Source organism: Triticum aestivum, chromosome 5B (genome assembly GCF_018294505.1).
Source record: "Triticum aestivum cultivar Chinese Spring chromosome 5B, IWGSC CS RefSeq v2.1, whole genome shotgun sequence".
In the NCBI taxonomy this organism is placed as follows: Eukaryota; Viridiplantae; Streptophyta; class Magnoliopsida; order Poales; family Poaceae; genus Triticum; species Triticum aestivum.
In genome coordinates this window covers 466,230,563-466,250,926 of record NC_057807.1, presented here as the reverse complement: position 1 = coordinate 466,250,926, position 20,364 = coordinate 466,230,563, and the positions used below count along the sequence as shown (strand labels likewise).

The following is a 20,364-nucleotide window of genomic DNA, read 5'->3' as shown; positions in this document are numbered from 1 at the left end:
ATGAGAGAAGAAAGTTGGGGATATGGTAAAGGGCAGAGATTCACCAAATCCCCTAGAAGAGAATCAACCCTTGATTTGATGTTTAGGAGTGTTTGACACTCTCTGTGCCTTATTATGATGGAAAAATTCCGCAAGTTCGTCAACAACGTAAAAAGGTCAATAAATTTTGGTGGGTGAGATAAAGGTGGTCAGACAAATTATAAAAGAAAAAAAACGTGGTTCTGAGTTCTTGCTAGTTTTTTTTATGAAACTCGTGTTAGGTGAATGCATTAAACAATCTAAAAAGATTGAACCAAAATAACATTCTTAAATGGTTTTTTTAAGGATTGATATTGAATTATAAAATTCCTGTATGATCCAAATAGGCACTTGTTTGTTTTCTTTTTCAAAATCAACTTGGTTTTACTTCGGTTGAGCCGAACTTGGTTCACCCGCCCCACCCCGGTCGGTCGTCGTGCCCTCTGCTCTGGTTCGACCCGGAGTCCCGGACCCAAACTGCCTGGCGTGCTCTTCTCCCAGCCGCCCAGCAACATCGACTCCCCTCGGCGAACCCAACTCCGGCGGCGGCGCGGCAGGTCGAAGCGAGGGTGAGTCGCATCTCGACGTCGACGGACCAATCCTTGCATTCCGTAGTACTCGCGCTGCTGCGCGTCTCCTATGCTGCGCACGTGCCCTTGCCCGCACTTCTTCTCCCGATCCCTAAATCCTCCAATCCTCTTTTTGCAGCAGGAGGCGGCGCGCCTGAGCAGCCGGCGGCCAGCGGAGGAGGAGGGATCCATAAGGTGGCGTCGCGTTAATTAGTCCGTCGAGCGGCGAACAGACGAAGGCGGCTGGAAGCGGGCGCGGCGGAGCGATGTCGAAGCGGTTGATGGAGCGGATGCTGGGGATGTTCCGGTCGCGGACGCAGGTGGGCGTCGACAGGGCCGGCAACCACTACTTCTCCCGCGTCGAGGAGGTCGACGGCGCCAGTACGTGTCCCCGCTCCCGTCTCTCCCCGTGCACTCCCGTCGTCCATGTGCTCCTCTTCTCCACTTGCAACAAGAACCTGCGCTCTCCTCTATGAAAATGATCCTGATGTAACCGTGTTTCTGCTTCGTGATGCATTACGCAGTGAAAGAGAAGCGGTGGATTGAGTTCAAGGGCGACCGGGACCCGACCACTGTTCCAGGTTACGCCTCCTATCGCTTGTTAGGCCTGTGAGAATCTCTTAGTTCTCCAATTCGGCTGGTACCAACAAATGTTTTTGCAGGCATGTATGGTTTATGGCCTTCATTCTGAGCCAATATTCTCGGATTTGTCAGTGGGTAGACATCATCTGATAGTTGCGTCGTGCTTGTAGTTGAGTGGATTTGCTGGTTGAATGGACAAAGAAAGAAAGCTCCAACACCAGAGGTAAGGAGTGAGACCATGCCACTCACATGGCTCTCTGAAAATTGCGCATTGATTGTTTACTTCTCCTTACTTAGTAAGGGAAGCAGCAGTGTTCATTGCATCCGATACTGATGTGATGTATTGCTACGCTGAGACAGGAATTAGCTGAACTGGAGGCAAGGCGTGAACGCGTGAAGCAAAATGTTGAACGTATGTATCTGCTGATTCCAACTTCTAACCTCTCTTTTGCTTTTGTTCTTAAGCTTCACTCGCTCCCCATTATTTGTATTGCTTATTGATAATGTTATTCGAACTATGTCATATGGAGCAGTGCACATGTTTATTACTTGTGTTTTTTACGTTTTGCATCATTGTTCATTAATCTTATGTCATCATTGTAGTGTGTAGATATGCTACGCACATCAAATGTGTGTGTTAGAGTGAATCAAAGATGTTTGATGACTCTGAAATGCTATGCAGAACTTATTTGCTTATGCTGCTCATGAGTAATGCCTATTGTTTGTTTGGGTCACACTCATAGGAATGCATTAGCTATTGTTGTTGTAGTCTACCTTATGGTTGACTATATGCATTTTATGCTAATTCGGTATTTCACATTACATTCACTAGATAGTAAAATGGGAGAATGATGCTCATGGTCAGAGTTGTGTGTTATCCTCTTTGATGATAAACCTTTTAACTGTGACTGCTAAATGGGAACTGTATAATATTTCTTTTCTTTTTTTAGAACAGATGGTCTATTATTTCTTACATGTATTTACACAGCAATGGCTCTAGAAACAGCGGGGGAACCCCATACCACACACCCGAGCCATTCAAATAACAACCGGCTTTTGCTAACACATGGTCACAACCTTTAGCCTCTCTACGGCACCATGCAACCCGGAATTCAGAAAAGGAAGAACACCTAACTTTTAGGTCTTCAATCAGGAAAGCATATATCGATCTATCGGTAGCAGCGTTCTTCAGTTTTCTCACTGTTTCCAGGCTGTCCATCTCCAGCACTATCTTATGTAGTCCCTGTTGATTCGCCAACATGACTCCTTCTTTAGCGCACAGCTTTGCAAGTGCTGGATCACACACATCAGGGAGCCTGGAGCTTTTCCCTGCAACAAAGGAGCCGTCAATCCTTCTGATCATTACTCCTGCTCCCCCAGCTCCACCCCAACATCAAGCCCTCCGTCCACATTTACTTTGACCCAGCCGTGAGGCGGAGGAAGCCATCTCTCAATGGCACGTACACTGGAGGAAACTGGTACCGATTTAAACTTATTCCATTCACCAGCAAGGGCACAAACTCTTTTGGCTACTCACTTCGGATTTTGCACAGGTTCACCTCTGGAGGCAGCATTCCTCTCCTGCCACAAATCATATAACATTCTAATGTATGAAGAGAGGTCATCCTTTGATAAAACCCGAAATAGGGATAGCATCCAGCTCGTCAGGTCTCGGCCTTCTCGGCTCTTTCCCAAGAGTTGTGGCCATTTCTTGTTGCACAAATGCTCCAGCTCCAACCAAGCTTCCCTCACATAACAGCAGCCCCAAAAGAAGTGTATGAAGGATTCCTCTCTGTAGCAATAGGGGCATGTAACATTGAGCTTGATATTCCTCCTAGTCCGGAGCATGGCTGTCGGAGCCGAATTGGCTAGGACTCCTAGCCATTTCGGCTCCGACAGCCATGCTTCAGAGGGCAACACGCATGCATGGATCTTCATTTTACACGGGACATCACAGCTCCATAACTTAAGCCATCCTTTGTGAGCATCGGAAGAAGATGATGAAGATCCACCCTTCCTGTCCCATTGAACAATAAAATCATTAAATATCCTGGCTTTGTATGCGGATTTGACAGAGAAATACAAACTGATGTGTAGTTCCACGCCAGGTAGTCGTCTCCTTCCCAATTCCCAATTTGTATCTGCATAATGTCATTCACATCTATGTCTGGGGCCAAGAGTCTATTAAAACTTAAGGGAATGTGGGATGAAGCAAAATCACTTAAAAAAATTATCGCCACAAGCAGCCCACCAGTTAGTTGGAATCCCGATGCAGACATTTCAGTTTCTTCAATGTTACATTGATTGTGAACAGGAATAATATGCACTTGAAACTTAGTTTATTATGGTTATGAACAAGCCTTAGTTTAGGCCAGCTTCATTTTGTTATGTCCTTGGTATTGGCATAAAGACTTCCTCCTCAAGTACAAGATATTGCAAACACATGTAGAAATTGGGGATCAGGGAAAAATAACAGAAACGAGATTGGAGATAGAACCTTTCAGTTTTATTTCTATAAGTTCTGCGTTATTCATCTCACCGACACTCCTACCACACCATACAATCAGTTCATTTTCAATACCTTGCTTGAAAGACTCACTCCAGCTCTCCAACCCAAGCGCACATTTATGGCCCCTGATCCTGATGGCGTCTTCCTTATCCCCACCTTGTCTTTCTTGCTCTGTTTACACGCTGTCAGTTGCATGAATGTCATTCCAGGTGTGAAACATATCTGTAGATTCACCCAGTTATATATTACCTCCATCCCAAATTACTCGTCTTAGATTCGTCTAGATACGGACAAATCTAAGACAAGTAATTCGGGGCAGAGGGAGTAGAAAACATGTTGGAGTGATGACCAACATGTTGGGAGTGATGACCAACCGGTGTGTAATCTGACTTCCTGTTTGTATTTTCAAAAACTGTTTGCAAATGTATGCTTACCTACCATTGTCCCAGATGCCTTCTGCCCACTGTGAAGCTTTTATTCTAGTTGCATTGCAATAGAAGATCTTATTCATAAGTTCTGTCTCATCAAGGTCCTCTTATATATATTATATAATTCTACATGTGTGTCGCTTCATGTATTTGCTCCACTGACACATATTTATTCTATGTTCAATCAAGTTCTTAAAAAGAAAGAAGAAGAGGAAAGAAGAGCTGGTGTCCGACCAGTCAAGACAATCGGTATGTTCTTTATGTTACTCCGTAGTTTCCATTATTTTACATCATCAGTTGTATATCCCTTTGGAGTTACTTCTATTGACTGTTTAGTCTGCGACAACTCTGATTACTATTCGTCCTGTTCCACCAAAACCTTTCAGACATAAGCTGTGGTTATTTGCGCTGCCTAGTTTCCAGACGTGTTTCTTAGAAACTAGACGGCTGGGAAACTAGTACCTGATGTCTTGTTACTGTTAAAGCTTGTATGCAATTAGCAAAATGGTATATGTTTGTACTAGTATTGTGTTACTAAAGGACAAAAATAAAGACTATCATATTGCATTATATTTCCTTTTGATTGTTTGCTATTGATGTTCTTTCAAATATAGGGAAAACAGATACTCCAAATCTGAGAAGTTTTACACAGCAGTTCCCTGGTACATCTGAAGATAACAAGAAAGGTAACATAGGCTTATTTGCTAGTATCTGCTATGATTGTGATATAGTGCAGCTCAAATATGTGTCGTAACATTTCTGTCGCACTGTTTAGGACCTGAGAATGTGTCTAAGCCTAGTGGAGCGATTGATGCAGAAGATGCCACAACAGATAATGACAGGTGTGTTCGAATACAGAAGTTTTTCTCTAAGTGTTGTAATTTGTGTTGAGATATTATTTATTCAGTAGCTATTTTCTTGAGTCTATAATGCCAGTCACTGACTAGCATATGCTATTGTGCCATTTCTTCAAAGACCTGCCTTTTGTTGTATTGTTTGTATCTGCCTCCAATAATTCAGTGCGATTCTGCAATAGAATTGTTCAAGTATATGTAAAATGAAATTGATCTATATGGTTTGAGGACAGAAATGGAGTGCGACATTCTGAGAATTGGAAACAAGAATTCGCTAATATCTTTGTATTTCTTAGTGAGCCCAGCAATATCCTCTGGGCTTTTAAGTGCAAACCATCCCCGGCTTCTTTTGGGCATTGGAGAAGTATAGAAAGCTCGTCCGTTCATACAACAAGTCTAGCTAATATGGGAACTAAAAGAGAAGGCAACACACTGCTATTATCTTCATTTAACTCTGTTGATTTGAATCCATGTTCATTTTGTTTCAGGTCTTCCGAACCAACTGGAACTGGTGCCAGCTTTAAACCAGGGACTTGGCTGCCACCATCATGAATGCCAACCTATAATAGCAGCACATGAAGGATCTCTGCTTGAGCATTTTTCTGCGGCCTACCTGCTGACAACATCTTTGCTGATGGATTCTTCTAAGGCTATGCTCTCCTTCACCATTTTGATTCAAGTAATGGGAAATTTTGCATGTCGTGCAACAATGTATGCTTGTCAACCGTTAAAGTTAAGTGAGGTCTCACCCTCACTAAGCAACATAGGCACCCTCTCTTTTGTTTTTTGCCAAGTTCTTCGGTGCTAGTTTTGATAGCAAAACTTTGAAAAACAACTAATCAGACCTTTTTTATGAAGTTTAGAGGTCTGTTTTTCTTTTGCACGATGTAGCAGCTGAAATTGGTTTATTGCGCATAAATAAGCATGATGTGAGTTTCATACACAGGCTCCTTTTTATAGCGCTGCTAAGATGATTACATATATGATTGAAAACTGGTCATATGCATAAACGATCGTATATAGTGAGCCAAACATCTGCACAAGAAAGGTATTTCTTCATTACTTTTTTTAAGTAGTACCACAAGTACAATCCTCCGGTAGTTATTGCTGCCCTGGTCGACAGCAGATGATCCATATTGCCCACTTTCAGATCAGGATCCCTATCTAATGTGTGTGACTCAAGATGGTGCAACATAAGCCTGCCTCGTGAGTCCCCGAAGTCTGGAACCGATGCTGAATAGTGAACTGATGTGCTCTTCTGCAGTTAGAACAGATGTAGGTGAAGGTGGTGGCATTCTCAGGCCTGCTGAACACTGAACACTTGTTGTGTTGATAACAGCAAATGAGATCATATCATGGGTTTTGCGAGCATTTACTTCTGAGCGCACAGTCGATGTTAATGACGTTGCAGTTGCCTGCGAATCTAAATTTGCTGGCTGGGATCTTGCCATCTTGGTGCTTGGATACACACGCGTACACATATAGATACAGTACAAAAGATGCACACCATACATCTCTTTCATCACCAGGGGTGATAGCCTGATACCTGATAGGGACCCGGCCCTCCACTCCACAAGGCCACAACGCGCAGGATAAGAGAGGACGAAAGATGACATGTGCTGTTCATCTAGCTAGCTACAGGATATGCAGTCCGGGCTCTGTTGGACTGATGGCCTTGGCATCCTATGCTTGTCCCCTACGGTCGGTCCTACGCCCCCTCTGCCCAAAAGGCCTAGCTAGCAAGTAGTCGGAAGCCTCAGAAAGGGAACAGTCGCTTGCACCTCAAGGTTCGAACTTGTCATCATGAATTCCCCTGATAATTCATATGTGTGTACAGGAAACGATTCATCTGACCAAAAACATACTCATAACAGTCGAATCCGATACATAGCATGACGAAGACGACAACGATGAGGAGGAGGAGGAGGATCATATATCATCTGCATTCCTTTAGTTCTAGGCTTCTGGAAATCACGCTATTTTTGGCAGTACCTTATACTCCCTCCGTTCCTAAATGTATGTCTTTTTAGAGATTCCACTACAAACTACATACAGATGTATATAGGCATATTTTAGAGTGTAGGTTCATTCATTTTGCTCCGTATGTAGTCTATAGTGGAATCTCTAAAAAGACTTTTGCTCCGTATGTAGTCCATAGTGAAATATCTAAAAAGACTTATATTCAGGAACGGAGGGAGTATGTCTCATGCCAAGTTCCTACGAGCAACTTTGCGTGCAGGAGCCTGCAGTGTGTGCTTCCTTAATTTTCTGATCACCGAACCCTGACGGTTTCATCTCTTGCCGCATACTACCACTACTACTCTATCTTCTGCATCTCTGAGTGGAACGGAAGCCCGAGAAACGGGGGCCCAGAAAGCAACCGCAGCATGCTCTCTCTCGTGCCACTTGGACCTCCATTTTCTCTCTGAAAAACAGAAGCGGCAGTGGCAGTGTTTGCCACTTGGAGCCTTCACGGATACAGCATAGGTAGGCACTAGTACTACTACAAGACTTGGAGCATATAGTCTGAAAGATAGGTAAAGGAATTATGTATGGAAAGGAAGTTTTCAGGAACTGAACAATGACTTGCATTCAGAAGAAGAGGAAAGATACATACTAGCAAAAGAAGAAAGATAGAAACCGTGCAGCTAATCAAGGGAAGATGCCCTTGGCCGCCAGCTCCTGGATGGCTTATCTTGCAAGGAAGGTGGTTGGTTACTGTAGCAAAGCTTGAAGCGGCTGGTGACGGTGGGTGAGTTCAGTCGCAGCGGTACTGTTACTGTTAGAGACATATGGCTGTCTGTCTGGCTGCCCGAGTAAAGCGGCCACGTCTGGATCTACCATGGCTAGCTGTCTAATTAACCCAGTGTTTATTATTGTGCGTAGTCATGTGGATTTACTGCTCAATCCCTCCCTGCTGTGTGTACAAATAGCCTGCCCTAGAGGTAAAAGGCATAGCTAACTTCTCTATGAGCATGAACCAGCGCACACTGTGCTCGGATTCCACCGGACGGAGGTGAAAAATGTTGCCACTATTGCCACCCGCTGCCATTTTCTATTTTTGCCGGTACTGCATTAGGTGGGGGGGATCAGCCTGTATGTATAATAAACTAGGCAGAGCGGCTGATGACAGGCCGCATATCCTAATCTCCGAAGAATCGCAGTAAAAAAATAAGTTAGTCATGTACGTACGTCACACAACATGCCTCTTGGTGCAGGCAGCGGCTGCCTGCCTCTGACACTCACACTTAAAGCAAAATCCGTCGCATGTAGCTGCCATGAACCACGCTTTATAACAGTGAAAAGGTCAAAACACAATCGCAGAGCAGATTAAATTATATGGGGGGTTTGATCGATCGATCGGTGAGTTCAATTTTATAAACTGGGTGGCCACGAGCAGCCGCTGCCGCACGTATTTTACAGTGGTGCTTCTTCTCTGCTGGGCTCGATCGGTCGACGTCGTCCTCACAGTTTTTTCTTTTTTACTAAGATTAGCAATCCGGACGGTTAGTTTCTTCAGAGTTTTGTTAGGCATTACAGTCTTACGCACACTGATTGCCAGAGAATCTTAGTTGAAAAGTTGTCTGCATCGTGTGCACAACATGCCTCTTGATGCAGGCAGCCACACCGGACCTGACTGACACGCGGGCGCCATCGAGAAGAACTGAAGAAACATACTAGTGACAAAGGTGCTGTTAATTACCACGATCGCACAGCGTTTGGCTGGCCATGCATGAGCTGTCTTTTAATTACCACGAGAAACGTAAGAGCAGATAGAGGTCCAGCCAAAGCTGATGTTAATTACTACTACAACCACGATGACAGAGCATTTGCCTGCGCCTGGCCATGCATGGTGCCTTTTAATTAATTACCGCAAGAAACTGCAGGAGGACCAGGCAACGGCCGGAGGAAGAATTTTCTATTTTTTACCGTTGGAAAGTCTCGACGGAAAACGTTCTACCCACCCCACAGAATCCGAAGAATCTCGCATGCCCTTGGGCCCCCATTTGACTTCGCCAATGCCAATTTCTATCAACCTCCCTTCCTTCCTGACTGATTCTAAAATCATCTTAAAACAAAAAGTGATTCTAAAACCAGTGTGTCTCCGACGTGCCGTCACGACATACCTACTGACCATTACTTTACTGTTTACCACCGGTATACCGGCATATCATATCGTCAACTGGTGACACCGCCGACAGTAAAAAAAGAATTGAGGACATTCCAAGCTGAAAAACTATGTAAAGAAAGGTGGATTCGGGGGTGCATGATCTGATCTGCCGGCCGCCGGCGGCGTCAGCTCACCGGCTGCTCCTAGGAGCAGGACTGACTGATAAAAGCGCACCGAGGCCTGTTCCTCGGCGCAGCAGCAGCACCGCCCGTAACTGCAACTGCAAGTAACGAACAACCCATGTGACGCGGGCACCAACTTTAGCCCATCTGATCACTCATGTTTCGGGTTGGGTGAACTGAAAGAAAGAAATGTGAGCCACTACGATGAATAACTCTTAACCGAACAAAATCACTCTGTACGTACCAAGTTCTTGGGCCTTGGTTTTCATGGCACCCAATGCACCTAGTACCAACCATACGGTGTGGCAGACAGGTGGCCACATGTGGCATGCGTAATTGTGTGTTACTGCCGCCAGTTATGGCTTGGAGCAAGGCCAGAAGCCGTGGTGACCAAATGCAGCACCGGACAAAAAGCCCCTGAGGGCAGACTCTGGACGATGGCCCTGCATACGTCGCCTGCATGCCGTCTGTTCCTACGATCGACTGGAAGCTCTGGATTTATTTCACTTGTCATATACTCCACCGGCAACTTCATTCACTCAGACGCGCAGAGAACCAGAGACCAACAACAACCGAATGGATCTTTGTTATCTGTGCGTGTGGTGTGGATGAACCAGCTGCACAGTAGAATTTGGAGCATACTACGTACACTGTTGCGGTAGGGACAAATTAAGACTGCCGGATTTTGGAGGCGCGCACTGCGCAGTACGCGCAGGCTGTTACGGTAGAGACAAATGAAGATCTTCAGAAGAGAAAATAATTCACCACTGGACCGGCCGGAGAAGAGAAAAGGAGAGGGGGAAGGAAGCTGTGTCATGTCCCGATTAGCATGGAAGATTCTCCGTGTCTCTTCTCTCTCGGCGTCGGGCCGGACGGCGGCACCACCAGAAAGCACGCCCGCCGCACCCAAATCTCCATGGATTACCGGACATGGCATCCGAATTAATTAGCGAGAACGGTGGATCTATCCACCCGAATTGATTAGTCGCCTCGTCTCGTCCTTCATGCAGCTGCAGCAGGCAGCCGGCCGCATCCGCCATGGATGTTCTGAGCGCCGATCGATTGACAACAAGAGGATTCTGGCTGACATAAGGGGAATGAAGATAATTGCACAATTCTGAATTTCTGATACTACTGGCTATCATAATTAATTAATTAATTACCAGGATCTCTCTGAATTTTCTTACAACCTTCTTCCGCCCGTAATTAACAACCTACCTTATTATACAGCTTGCATGAGAATTTCACATAGCCATGGCAGAAGGAAGCACACATGCTACAAAGAACAACACCTTATTTATGTATATGATGAGACCAAACTCATAATTTACCATGGCCACGAACCCAGGAGAGGAGAGGAGGAGAGAAGCAAGCAGACTGTGAGAATTCTCCAGGAGATCAATCGACCGAACCGGGGTGGGCATGGGCGTCGACCAGATCGCAGCATCACCATCACGACGCCCGGATCCGCTTCTCGGCGGGCACGGGCATGGGCATCGACCGGAACACGGTGGAGAGGTCCCGCGGGACGGTGAGGCACACCCGTGCCGTCGTCGTCGCCGTCAGCGTCGGCCGCGACTTCCGCTTCAGCGCCGGAAGCCGGGGCACCGGCGGCTTGCGCGGCGCCGCTGGGCACTCCTCGGGCAGCAGGATCCTGCACTCCTTCGACGTCGGCGTCGACGGAGCCTTCTCCTCCTGCTCCGCCGCTGCAGCCTTCGTCGTCTTGTCCTCCGCTGCCGCCGACTCCTGCGTGGACGACGCCGGCGACGGAGAGGCCGAGGCGGCGTCGGAGGGCCGCGAAGGCGCCGTCTTGATCGGCGGCAGCGACGGCAGGGACTCGTCGGCGGAGGAGGCCATTGCTGTCGGCCGGATCGGCGGTGAAATTCGCGGCGCGAGTGGGTGGAATGGGATCGAATTCTTGTTCCCTGGTGGGTGCAGGAGGTGGGTAAAAAACAGAAGCGAGGAAAGAGAGAGAGAGGTTGGGGCTGTAGGCCTGTAGCGCCAAGGGGTTAAATAGTAGCGGCACCGAATAGAGGAGGGAGACAGGGAGGCGAAAGAAAAGAAAGGCATTTATGAAGGGTGTAATTGCAAACTTTTTGGGGGTTTAGTTTGCCATGAGTTATGTCCCTACTAACTGCTGACAGCGAGTGGTGCTGTTTATTACATTGAGTGAATTTTACTTAAGTCGGAGGAGGAGGCAAGACTTTTATGCATTTTGCAAATGGAACCTTCAATTCTGAGGACCTCCTTGATTTGCAATGTCACATATCACACTTGAATCATGCAATTGGTATCAAAGTTGAATAACTCTTTCTAAGAAGATATGAATCAATAGGAATTCTGTGAGTGTCGTAAAATAGAGCACAACCTCGGAAGAAGTGCATGGATGAACCCGGGTACATATGAACCCACTTTGAAAAACACATTTCTAAATGCAAAAAAAATCTGAAAAAAGTTGCACGGGTACGTCTTCATGTTTTATGTGCGTGCATAAAGTTTCACGGAAAAATCACTTTTTTGTGGCCTGTGCAAAAAAGACAAAAAATTATGTCGTAAACGCTATTTAGAAGCACTGGAATTTCTCTTTTTTGCGAAGGCAAACCAAAAAGGCATTTTCACAAAACTTTGTGTCGCGCACACACATTTGTGAACATGTATGCATGAAATTTTCTTTTATATTTTTTGACATTTTAAAACATGCTTAAAATGCATTTTTTTTCAAAAGTGGGTGTTGATGCCCCTGCGTTCAGGACGTGCCCACTCACAACCTTGGTTACTTCTTCATACCACAATATATATCTATATAATGCACCCCAACTATTACTACCATGACACAACATCTACACATTTGATATGCATGTATGGAACTCCAAGAATCCATGTAAGTACTCCCCCCCCCCCCCCCCGCGGCGCTATTTCTGATAGTGTTTTAGCGCATGTAACAAGCAACCAATAAATTTTCAGTAATGCCCGACGAAACTGGATGAAGCCATATCCTATCTAGTCTGCACTAAATTTTGTGTCTAGCTCCTAGATATATGTGGTGGAAAAACTATTAATATTGGGAGAACATTGCAATTCCTTTTTGGAACCTATTTGTTTGGGCTTTTGCTTTTGCAGCTTTTTCACTTTAACCAATAAGTCATAAAAGCTCCTAATTAGGTGATTTTGAAGCTTTTATGGCTTTTGATGAATCAATATAACAGCATTTGACTCCAAAAGCCATAAAAACTCCAAAAGCACTTATTTTAGGAGCTTTTATGGCTTTTTGAACAAAGTGAAAAGGTGACAAAAGCAGAAGCAAAAGCCCAAACAAACAGGGCCTTGGAAGTTGAAAGGTTAGAGTAGCATGAACATTTGGTGTGGCAAACTAGGATGGCCTCACTTGCAGGGATTAATTGCTATGTTCTAAAATGTTCTTAACGGGCAATGACAACCAGTACGTAATATCATGAGAAATTTTCACTTAAGTTCAGCTGCGAAGATGACATAAACACAAAAAACCTAACTCGCTAACATAACCGAAATCGATATACTTCATTCCCACTCAACACCATGGAATAAATGTATGTACATATCCTTACAATTGACCCCAGCTTTTTATAGCATTACTTACCATCCGTATTGTTGGTATGTCTATATCCAGCTCTAACGAATCCTAGAATTGCCCCCTTGCTTTCGCAGACAGTTTGTCGACAAGTGTAACAAATGGGAAGAAAATTCATGCAACGTCAGGCCAAAATGGATGACGCCTTATTCTATCTAGCGTGCATTAAATTGCATTCCTAGAGCCTAGATACGCGCAGACAAAACTAATATTGTGATATCTCACATTTGCATTTTTCTTTGGAAGTCAAAAGGTCGTAGGTAGAAAAATGGCATGTAGCTTATGCATTGTTATGAGAAACTAGAGTGTGGGGTGGCCTGGCATGCATATTAATAGTTGTGTTCTAAGTTGTTCTTAATTGGTGGTGATAACAGTAATATTTATTACTATGTAAGTAAAATTTTACTTAAGTTCAGCTACAAACGTGACACAAATACATAGACCCCAACTTTTCTTTTCATCTCGAGGTCACGAAATAAATGTATGTATGTATCCATATAACTCACGCATAAACCCTGACTTTTCTTTTCATCTCAAGATCACGGAATAAATGTCTGTATATATATATCCATATAACTCACGCCAACTTTTAATAGCATTACACACCATCCACATTTTCGGTATATCTAAAATCCATCTCCGATGAATCCAATACTTACTCCCTTCGTTTCACGGACTGTTGCTCAACACGTATAACAAGTAGCCAGAATATTCATGTGATGTCTTGCCAAAATGGATGACACTGTATCCTATCTAGCACGCATTAAATTCCGCGCATGTCCCCTAGATACGCGCGGCGGACAAAAATAATATTGTGAGAGCCTTTGCATTTTTCTTTGGAAGTCGAAAAGGTGGTAGCTAGCAAAATGAGATGTAGCATGTACATTGTTGTGATGAGCTAGATCATGGGGCTGGCCTGACAGTTGGGTATTAGTAGTGGTGTTCTGAATCATTCTAAAGTGATGGTGACAACTAGTAATATTTTTACCACATGTTATTTTTTTTTACTGAAGTCCGTCTATGAAGGTGACACAAAAACAAAAACCTAACTCGTTAAAATATTTGTCCAAAAATAACTCGTTAAAACAATCGAAATCTATACACTTATTTCCATCTCAATACCATGGAACAAATGTATGTACATATCCCTACAATTGACCCCCCCTCCCCCTGAACTTTTAATAGCATTACTACCTTCCATATTGTCGGTATGTCTATATCCAGCTCTAATAAATCCTATAATTTGCCCCCTTCATATCACAAACAATTTGTCGACATGTGTAACAACTAGGACGAAAACTCATGTAATGTTCCACCAAAACGGGTGACGCCTTTTCCTATCTAGCGTTCGCTAAAATTTCACGTCTAGCCTATAGATATGATCAACAAAAAATATTAATATTGTGAGAACATTTGCATTTTTCTTTCAAAGTCAAAAAGGTTGTAGGTAGCAAAATGGCATGTAGCATATGCATTGTTGCAAAAACTAGAGCTTTGGGGTGGCCTAGCAGGGGGCGATTAATAGTTGTGTTTTGAATTGTTCTTACTAGTGATGATAACCAACGGTATGAATAAATTTCGCTCAAGTTCAGCTACGAAGGTGACACAAATACATAAACCTAACTCGCTAGAACAATCAAAATCGCTATATTTCTTTTCATCTCAATATTACAGAATAAATGACTGTATATATCCATACAATTTAACCCAACTTTTAATAGCATTACACACCATCCGCATTGTTGGTATATCTATATCCGTCTCTGACAAATCCAATGCTTACTCCATCCGTTTCACAGACCGTTTGTCAACAAGTATAACAAGCAGAGACACCTTACCCTATCTAGCATGCATTAAATTTCGCGCATGACGGGCAAAATTAATATTGTGAGAACATTTGCATTTTTCTTTGGAAGTAGAAAAGGTAGTAGGTAGCAAAATGGCATGCATCATGTACATTGTTGCGATGAACTAGAGCATGTGGGTGGTCTGCCGTCGGCGATTAATAGAGGTGTTTTGGATTGTTCTCAAGTACTCTTAAGGAAATTTCCCTGAAGTTCATCTACTAAAGTGACATGAATACACAAACCTAATTTGCTAAAACAATTTAAATCAATATACTTATCATTCCCCAACTTTTTATACCATTACTTACCATTCATATTGTCAGTATGCTTATATCCAGATCTAACGAATCCTATAATTGTCCCCTTACTTTCACAGACAGTTTGTCGGCAAGTGTAACAAATGGAAAGAAAATTCATGCAACGCCCCACCAAAACGGATGACACCTTATCCTGTCTAGCATGCATTAAATTTTGCACGTAGCCCCCGATACACGCCATGGACAAAATTAAGCGTGGGTGGACTAGCAAAGCGGTGACTAATAGTTGTGTTTTGCATTGTTCTTAACTGGTGGTGAAAACAAGAAATATTATTTACTACATGAGTACGTTTCACTTAAGTTCACCTAAGAAGGGGACACAAATACATAAACCTTATTCGCTAAAACAATTGAAATCGATATATTTCTTTTCATCTCAATATCAAAAAAAAAATCTCCAGCTTGTAATTGCACTGCACACCATCAACATTGTCGGTTTATCCCTATCAATCTCTAATGAATCCAATACTTACCTTCCGTTTCACATACAGTTTGTCAGCAAGTGTAAAAAGTAGCCAACGTATTCATGTAGCGTGCCAAAACGGATGACATCTTATCCTATCTAGCATGCATCAAATTTCGTGCATGACCCATAGATACGCTTGGCGAACAAAATTAATATTAAGAGAACATTTGCATTTTTTTTACTTCGGAAGTCGAAAAGGTGGTAGGTAGCAAAATGGCATCTAGCATGGACATTGTTGCAGGAACTAGAGTTTGAGGGTGAACACGCCGACAAGGATTAATAGTGGTGTTCTGAAATGTTCTTAAGTGATGGTGACAACAAGTAATATTTTTTACTACATGAGTAAATTTCACTAAGTTCAACTACGAAAGTGACTCGAATTCGCAAACCTAATTCACTAAAACAATGAAATTGGGGTATAATTCTTTCCATCTCAATCCCATGTAATAAATGTTTGTATATATCCATATAATTCACCCAAATTTTAATAGCATTATACAAGGGCTTTTTTTTGTGATCTCCATTTTTCTACAAGGGTTTTCGCACTGCCCGATAGTTTAATAGGCTGAGGGGCTCCTTTGCAAAAAAGAGAGTATGGATCCCAAATTCACACGGAGGCACCTAACAAAAGCCCGTATAATTAATTGCCCACCTCCATCCCACAGACGGATTCTCATCACCAACGGAAGCCCGATGACGCCACGTACTTATATATATCCTGTCTAAGCTTGAATCAAATTCGGCGTCCCGCTAATAATACAGCTACTGTACACCGATACCCGGACAAAATACCGGCTCCAGAGCGTTTCTTGGACCCTCCTCTCTGTCGGTGGAAAAGGGAGGGCGCGTCGTCTATCTAGGCGCGAATTGAATTCGGTGTACGTATGTATGTCCAGCTAATACAGTACTGTACTACACCAATATACGCGCGGCGGACGAAATACTGGCTAATCCTCCATAACCATTCCTACACTTTCGGTGGAAAAGGAGGGCGCGCGTGCACAGCTAGCGAGACGGCACGTAGCAGCGGCACCGCGTGTGTGTGCGTGCACACTGGCTGTTGATGCGAGGGTCAGCGCAGCGGTTACTACTACTAGTAGGTGTGTCTCGTCCCCGGTTGCGGCCTGGCCTCGCCGGGATTAATGTGCCGCGGTGGGCGGTGGTACGCAACAAAAAGTGGGTGGCGATGAGGCGGTGGAAAGGGCACGGACGGGCGGGCGCACAGTGGGGGGTTTGGCCTTGGGCTCAGGCTGGCGCCACGCCGCGCTACAGCGGAAGCAGCAGCAATTGGAAGGTAGCAGCGGGGGCTGCTGGCGGTAGACGAGCTAGGAGGAAACGGACAACGAACGGGGGGGAGGAAAGGGAAGAGCGGTGCGGGGACGGCGCTTTCCGCTGCAGCGCTTCTGCGGATGCAGCTTCTTCAGAGCGGCCGCCACCTTCCCCGGTCGGTCGGCCTGCCCTTGGGCCCCGGCGTCAGTCAGGGGCGCGCACGGTCCCGACCGGGATGGGATTGCGTGGGCGGGCGGGCGGACGGACCAGCGCTGGCTGCGTACCGCGTACGTCTGCTAAGCGGCATCCTGCATGGGATGGGGTCGGGGGTTTGTTTCCCCTCGTGGGTTGGTTTCAGTGATGAGTGATTGCAGGTGTGACAATTGGTGGCTAGCCAGCCGGCCAGGGCCAGATTTGGTGGCGGGATCTCCAGTTCAAGTATCTAGCTTCCAAGGGAAGCCAACTAAATAAAACTTCCAAAGGAAGCAATATTTTAATCTAGTGATTACTAATTACTCCCTCTGTAAACTAATATAAAAGTGTTTAGATCACCATTTTAGTGATCTAAACACTCTTATATTAGTTTACGGAGGGAGTGTTTAGATCACTATTTTAGTGATCTAAACGCTTTTATATTAGTTTATGGAGGGAGTAGTTAACTATAATCAATAATTTTTTCTGTTTATTAGAGGAATTGTGTAAGGGCTTCTCCTGTCATTGCCCCTTAAACGGAGACTCCCAAATCGGCCGTAGGCCTTCCAAGGCTATCTCTCAAGTTTTCCACGATTCAATAGTTCAAACCTGTAAATTTGATGAAATTTAGACTACTCTTTCCGTCCCATAATATAAGAACGTTTCTGACACTAATGTAGTGTTAAAAATGTTCTTATATTTTTGGACAGAGGGGGTACTTTTTTGTATTATATGCAAATTTGATGAATTTAACTAGTTTGATATATATTACTGAAGGAAATATGCACTAAAGGCAATAATAAAGTTGTTATTTTATATTTTCTTATTTCATGATAAATGTTTATTATTCATGCTAGAATTGTATTAACCGGAAACTTGATACATGTGTGGATACATAGACAAAACTCCGTGTCCCTAGTAAGCATGTACTACACTAGCTCGTTAATCAAAGATGGTTAAGTTTCCTAACCATATACATGTGTTGTCATTTGATAAACGAGATCACATCATTAGAGAATGATGTGATGGACAAGACCCATCTGTTAGCTTAGCATAATGATCATTCAGTTTTATTGCTATTGCTTTCTTCATGTCAAATACATATTCCTCCGACTATGAGATTATGCAACTCCCGGATACCGGAGGAATGCCTTGTGTGCTATCAAACGTCACAACGTAACTGGGTGATTATAAAGATGCTCTACAAGTATTTCCGAAGGTGTTTTGTGGGTTGGCATAGATCGAGATTAGGATATGTCACTCCGAGTATCGGAGAGGTATCTCTGGACCATCTCGGTAATGCACATCATAAGAAGCCTTGCAAGCTATGTGACTAATGATTTAGTTGAGGGATGATCCATTAAGGAACGAGTAAAGAGACTTGTCGGTAACAAGATTGAACTAGGTATGATGATACCGAAGATCGAATCTCAGGCAAGTAACATACCGATGTACAAAGGAAATAACATATGTTGTCATAACGGTTCGTCCGATAAAGATCTTCGTAGAATATGTGAGAGCCAATATGAGCATCCAGGTTCCGCTATTGGTTATTGATCGGAGAAGTGTCTCGGTCATGTCTACATAGTTCTCGAACCCGTAGGGTCGCACGCTTAACGTTCGTTGACGGTAGAGTAGTATTGGGATATTTGATGAGTGGTAATCAAATGTTGTTCAGAGTCCCGGATGAGATCCCGGACTTCACGAGGAGTCTCGGAATGGTCGAGAGGTAAAGATTTATATATGGGAAGTCATATTTTGAGTTCCGAAAAAAGGTGCAGTTTTTTCGATATTGTACCGGGAAGCTTCCAGAAGGTTCCGGAGGATTTCGAAGGGGTCCGAAAGTCCGCAAGTGGGTTCACCACGACCCAAGGGCTAGCATGGGCTGCGGGGAGGTACCCTGGCCTTATTGGGCTAGGCGTACCAAGTCCTCAAAAGCCCATGTGGCTAGGGAAGGCAAAAAGGAAGGAGTCCTAGTAGCAATAGGATTGGACTTGGAGTCCAAGTCCTCTCCCCCTTAGCTGCGCCCTAGGGCTTGGAGTACTACTTGCCACGCCCCTCCACCTATATATAGAAAGGAGGGGGCGCCCCAAGAGGACACACCAAGCCCTTGGTGCCCCTCTCTCTCCCGTTACTCTACAGTTCCACCGCCTCGTCCCGGCGATGCTTAGCGAAGCGCTGTCGGTGCTCCACCACCACCACGCCGTCGTGTTGGTTGTGATCCCATCTAACTATCCTCCCCTGCTTGCTGGATCAAGAAGGGCGAGACATCATCGAGCCGCACGTGTGCTAAACTCGGAGGTGCCGTCCGTTTGACACTAGATCGGTTGGATCGTGATCGGATCGCGAAGAGTACGACTACATCAAATGCGTGATAAACGCTTCCGCTTCCGGTCTACGAGGGTACGTAGACACACTCTCCCCCTCTCGTTGCTATGAATCTCCTAGATAGATCTTGCGTGAGCATAGGAAATTTTTGAAATTGCATGCTACGTTCCCCAACAATTACATCCAAACTACTTGAAATTAACCTAAAATAGAGAGCGGACGGTGTCCTCATAAACATGGTGTCCGAGGACACTGGGACTATACCATCGTTGTTGTCGTCGTAGCAGTTGCGAAAGCCATTTCAACCACCGCAACATCTGCTCCCGTTCGTGGTATCGTGCTAGAATTGTAGTCATCGTGCATTAGCTTCCGCTATGTGTCGCGCCTTCTCCTCCTTTTGGCGTAGCTCACATTCCGACTCGGACACCCTGAGCTGGAGGAGGTCTTGGCTTATCCAGCTCCTCAAAGCCTACTCCAACATTATCTTCCCATCACAGCGGACCAATGACCAGAAGCGGTTTGGTCGATGACGGCTAGGATTTTGGGAGGGGAGTGGTGACAGTGAGGGCGTGGTATGGTTAAAAGGGGTGGGGGGTCGGCTGCGGCTAGGATTTTGGGAGGGGAGTTGTGGCAGTGAGGGGCGGGGTTCGGTTAAAAAGAGGTGGGGGATCGGATGCGGCTAGGGTTTTGGAGGGAAGTTATGAGAGTGAGGGGCGGGGTCCGGTTAAAAAGAGGTGGTGGATCGGCTGTCGGGCCGATGTGGTGGATGTCCGAACTCGCCTACATCGGTGAGGGAGTCCTGGATTGGGGGGTGTCCGGATGGCCGGACTATGACCTTTAGCCGGACTCCCGGACTATGAAGATACAAGATTGAAGACTTCGTCGCGTGTCCGGATAGGGACTTTCCTTGGCGTGGAAGGCAAGCTTGGCGATACGATATGAAGATCTCCTCCCATTGTAACCGACTCTGTGTAACCCTAGCCCTCTCCGGTGTCTATATAAACCGGAGAGTTTTAGTCAGTAGGACGAACAACAATTATACCATAGGCTAGCTTCTAGGGTTTAGCCTCTCTGATCTCGCGGTA

General features: G+C 44.8%; 2 protein-coding genes across 3 annotated transcripts; one reads left to right on the top strand and one right to left on the bottom strand.

The window, feature by feature from the left end:
* The first annotated feature begins 424 nt into the window (after positions 1-424).
* On the top strand, positions 425-5,903 carry LOC123112519 (NADH dehydrogenase [ubiquinone] 1 alpha subcomplex assembly factor 2). Of its 2 annotated transcripts, none has more exons than XM_044533529.1 (9): positions 425-587; positions 727-968; positions 1,112-1,168; positions 1,340-1,392; positions 1,530-1,581; positions 4,296-4,355; positions 4,721-4,792; positions 4,882-4,948; positions 5,449-5,903. In XM_044533529.1, exons 2-9 carry the CDS (start codon positions 854-856, stop codon positions 5,510-5,512), a joined length of 540 nt encoding a protein of 179 aa, XP_044389464.1. In that variant the 5' UTR covers positions 425-587; positions 727-853; the 3' UTR covers positions 5,513-5,903. The 2 variants fall into 2 exon arrangements, with proteins under 2 accessions (XP_044389464.1, XP_044389465.1); XM_044533530.1 differs by having other exon boundaries at positions 436-587; positions 730-968.
* A 4,472-nt stretch (positions 5,904-10,375) lies between these two features.
* Positions 10,376-11,247, bottom strand: LOC123116456 (uncharacterized). The gene has a single exon (XM_044537408.1). The coding sequence runs from the start codon at positions 11,108-11,110 to the stop codon at positions 10,706-10,708; it is 405 nt and encodes a 134-aa protein (XP_044393343.1). The 5' UTR covers positions 11,111-11,247; the 3' UTR covers positions 10,376-10,705.
* Positions 11,248-20,364: the final 9,117 nt, after the last annotated feature.

Excerpts from the sequence above, each read along its gene's own strand:
- LOC123112519 (XM_044533529.1), top strand. The coding sequence starts at position 854 with ATGTCGAAGCGGTTGATGGAGCGGATGCTGGGGATGTTCCGGTCGCGG. Across the intron at positions 969-1,111 it reads CGAGGAGGTCGACGGCGCCA|TGAAAGAGAAGCGGTGGATT; the intron begins GTACGTGTCCCC and ends TGCATTACGCAG. Across the intron at positions 4,356-4,720 it reads CCGACCAGTCAAGACAATCG|GGAAAACAGATACTCCAAAT; the intron begins GTATGTTCTTTA and ends TTTCAAATATAG.
- LOC123116456 (XM_044537408.1), bottom strand. The coding sequence starts at position 11,110 with ATGGCCTCCTCCGCCGACGAGTCCCTGCCGTCGCTGCCGCCGATCAAG.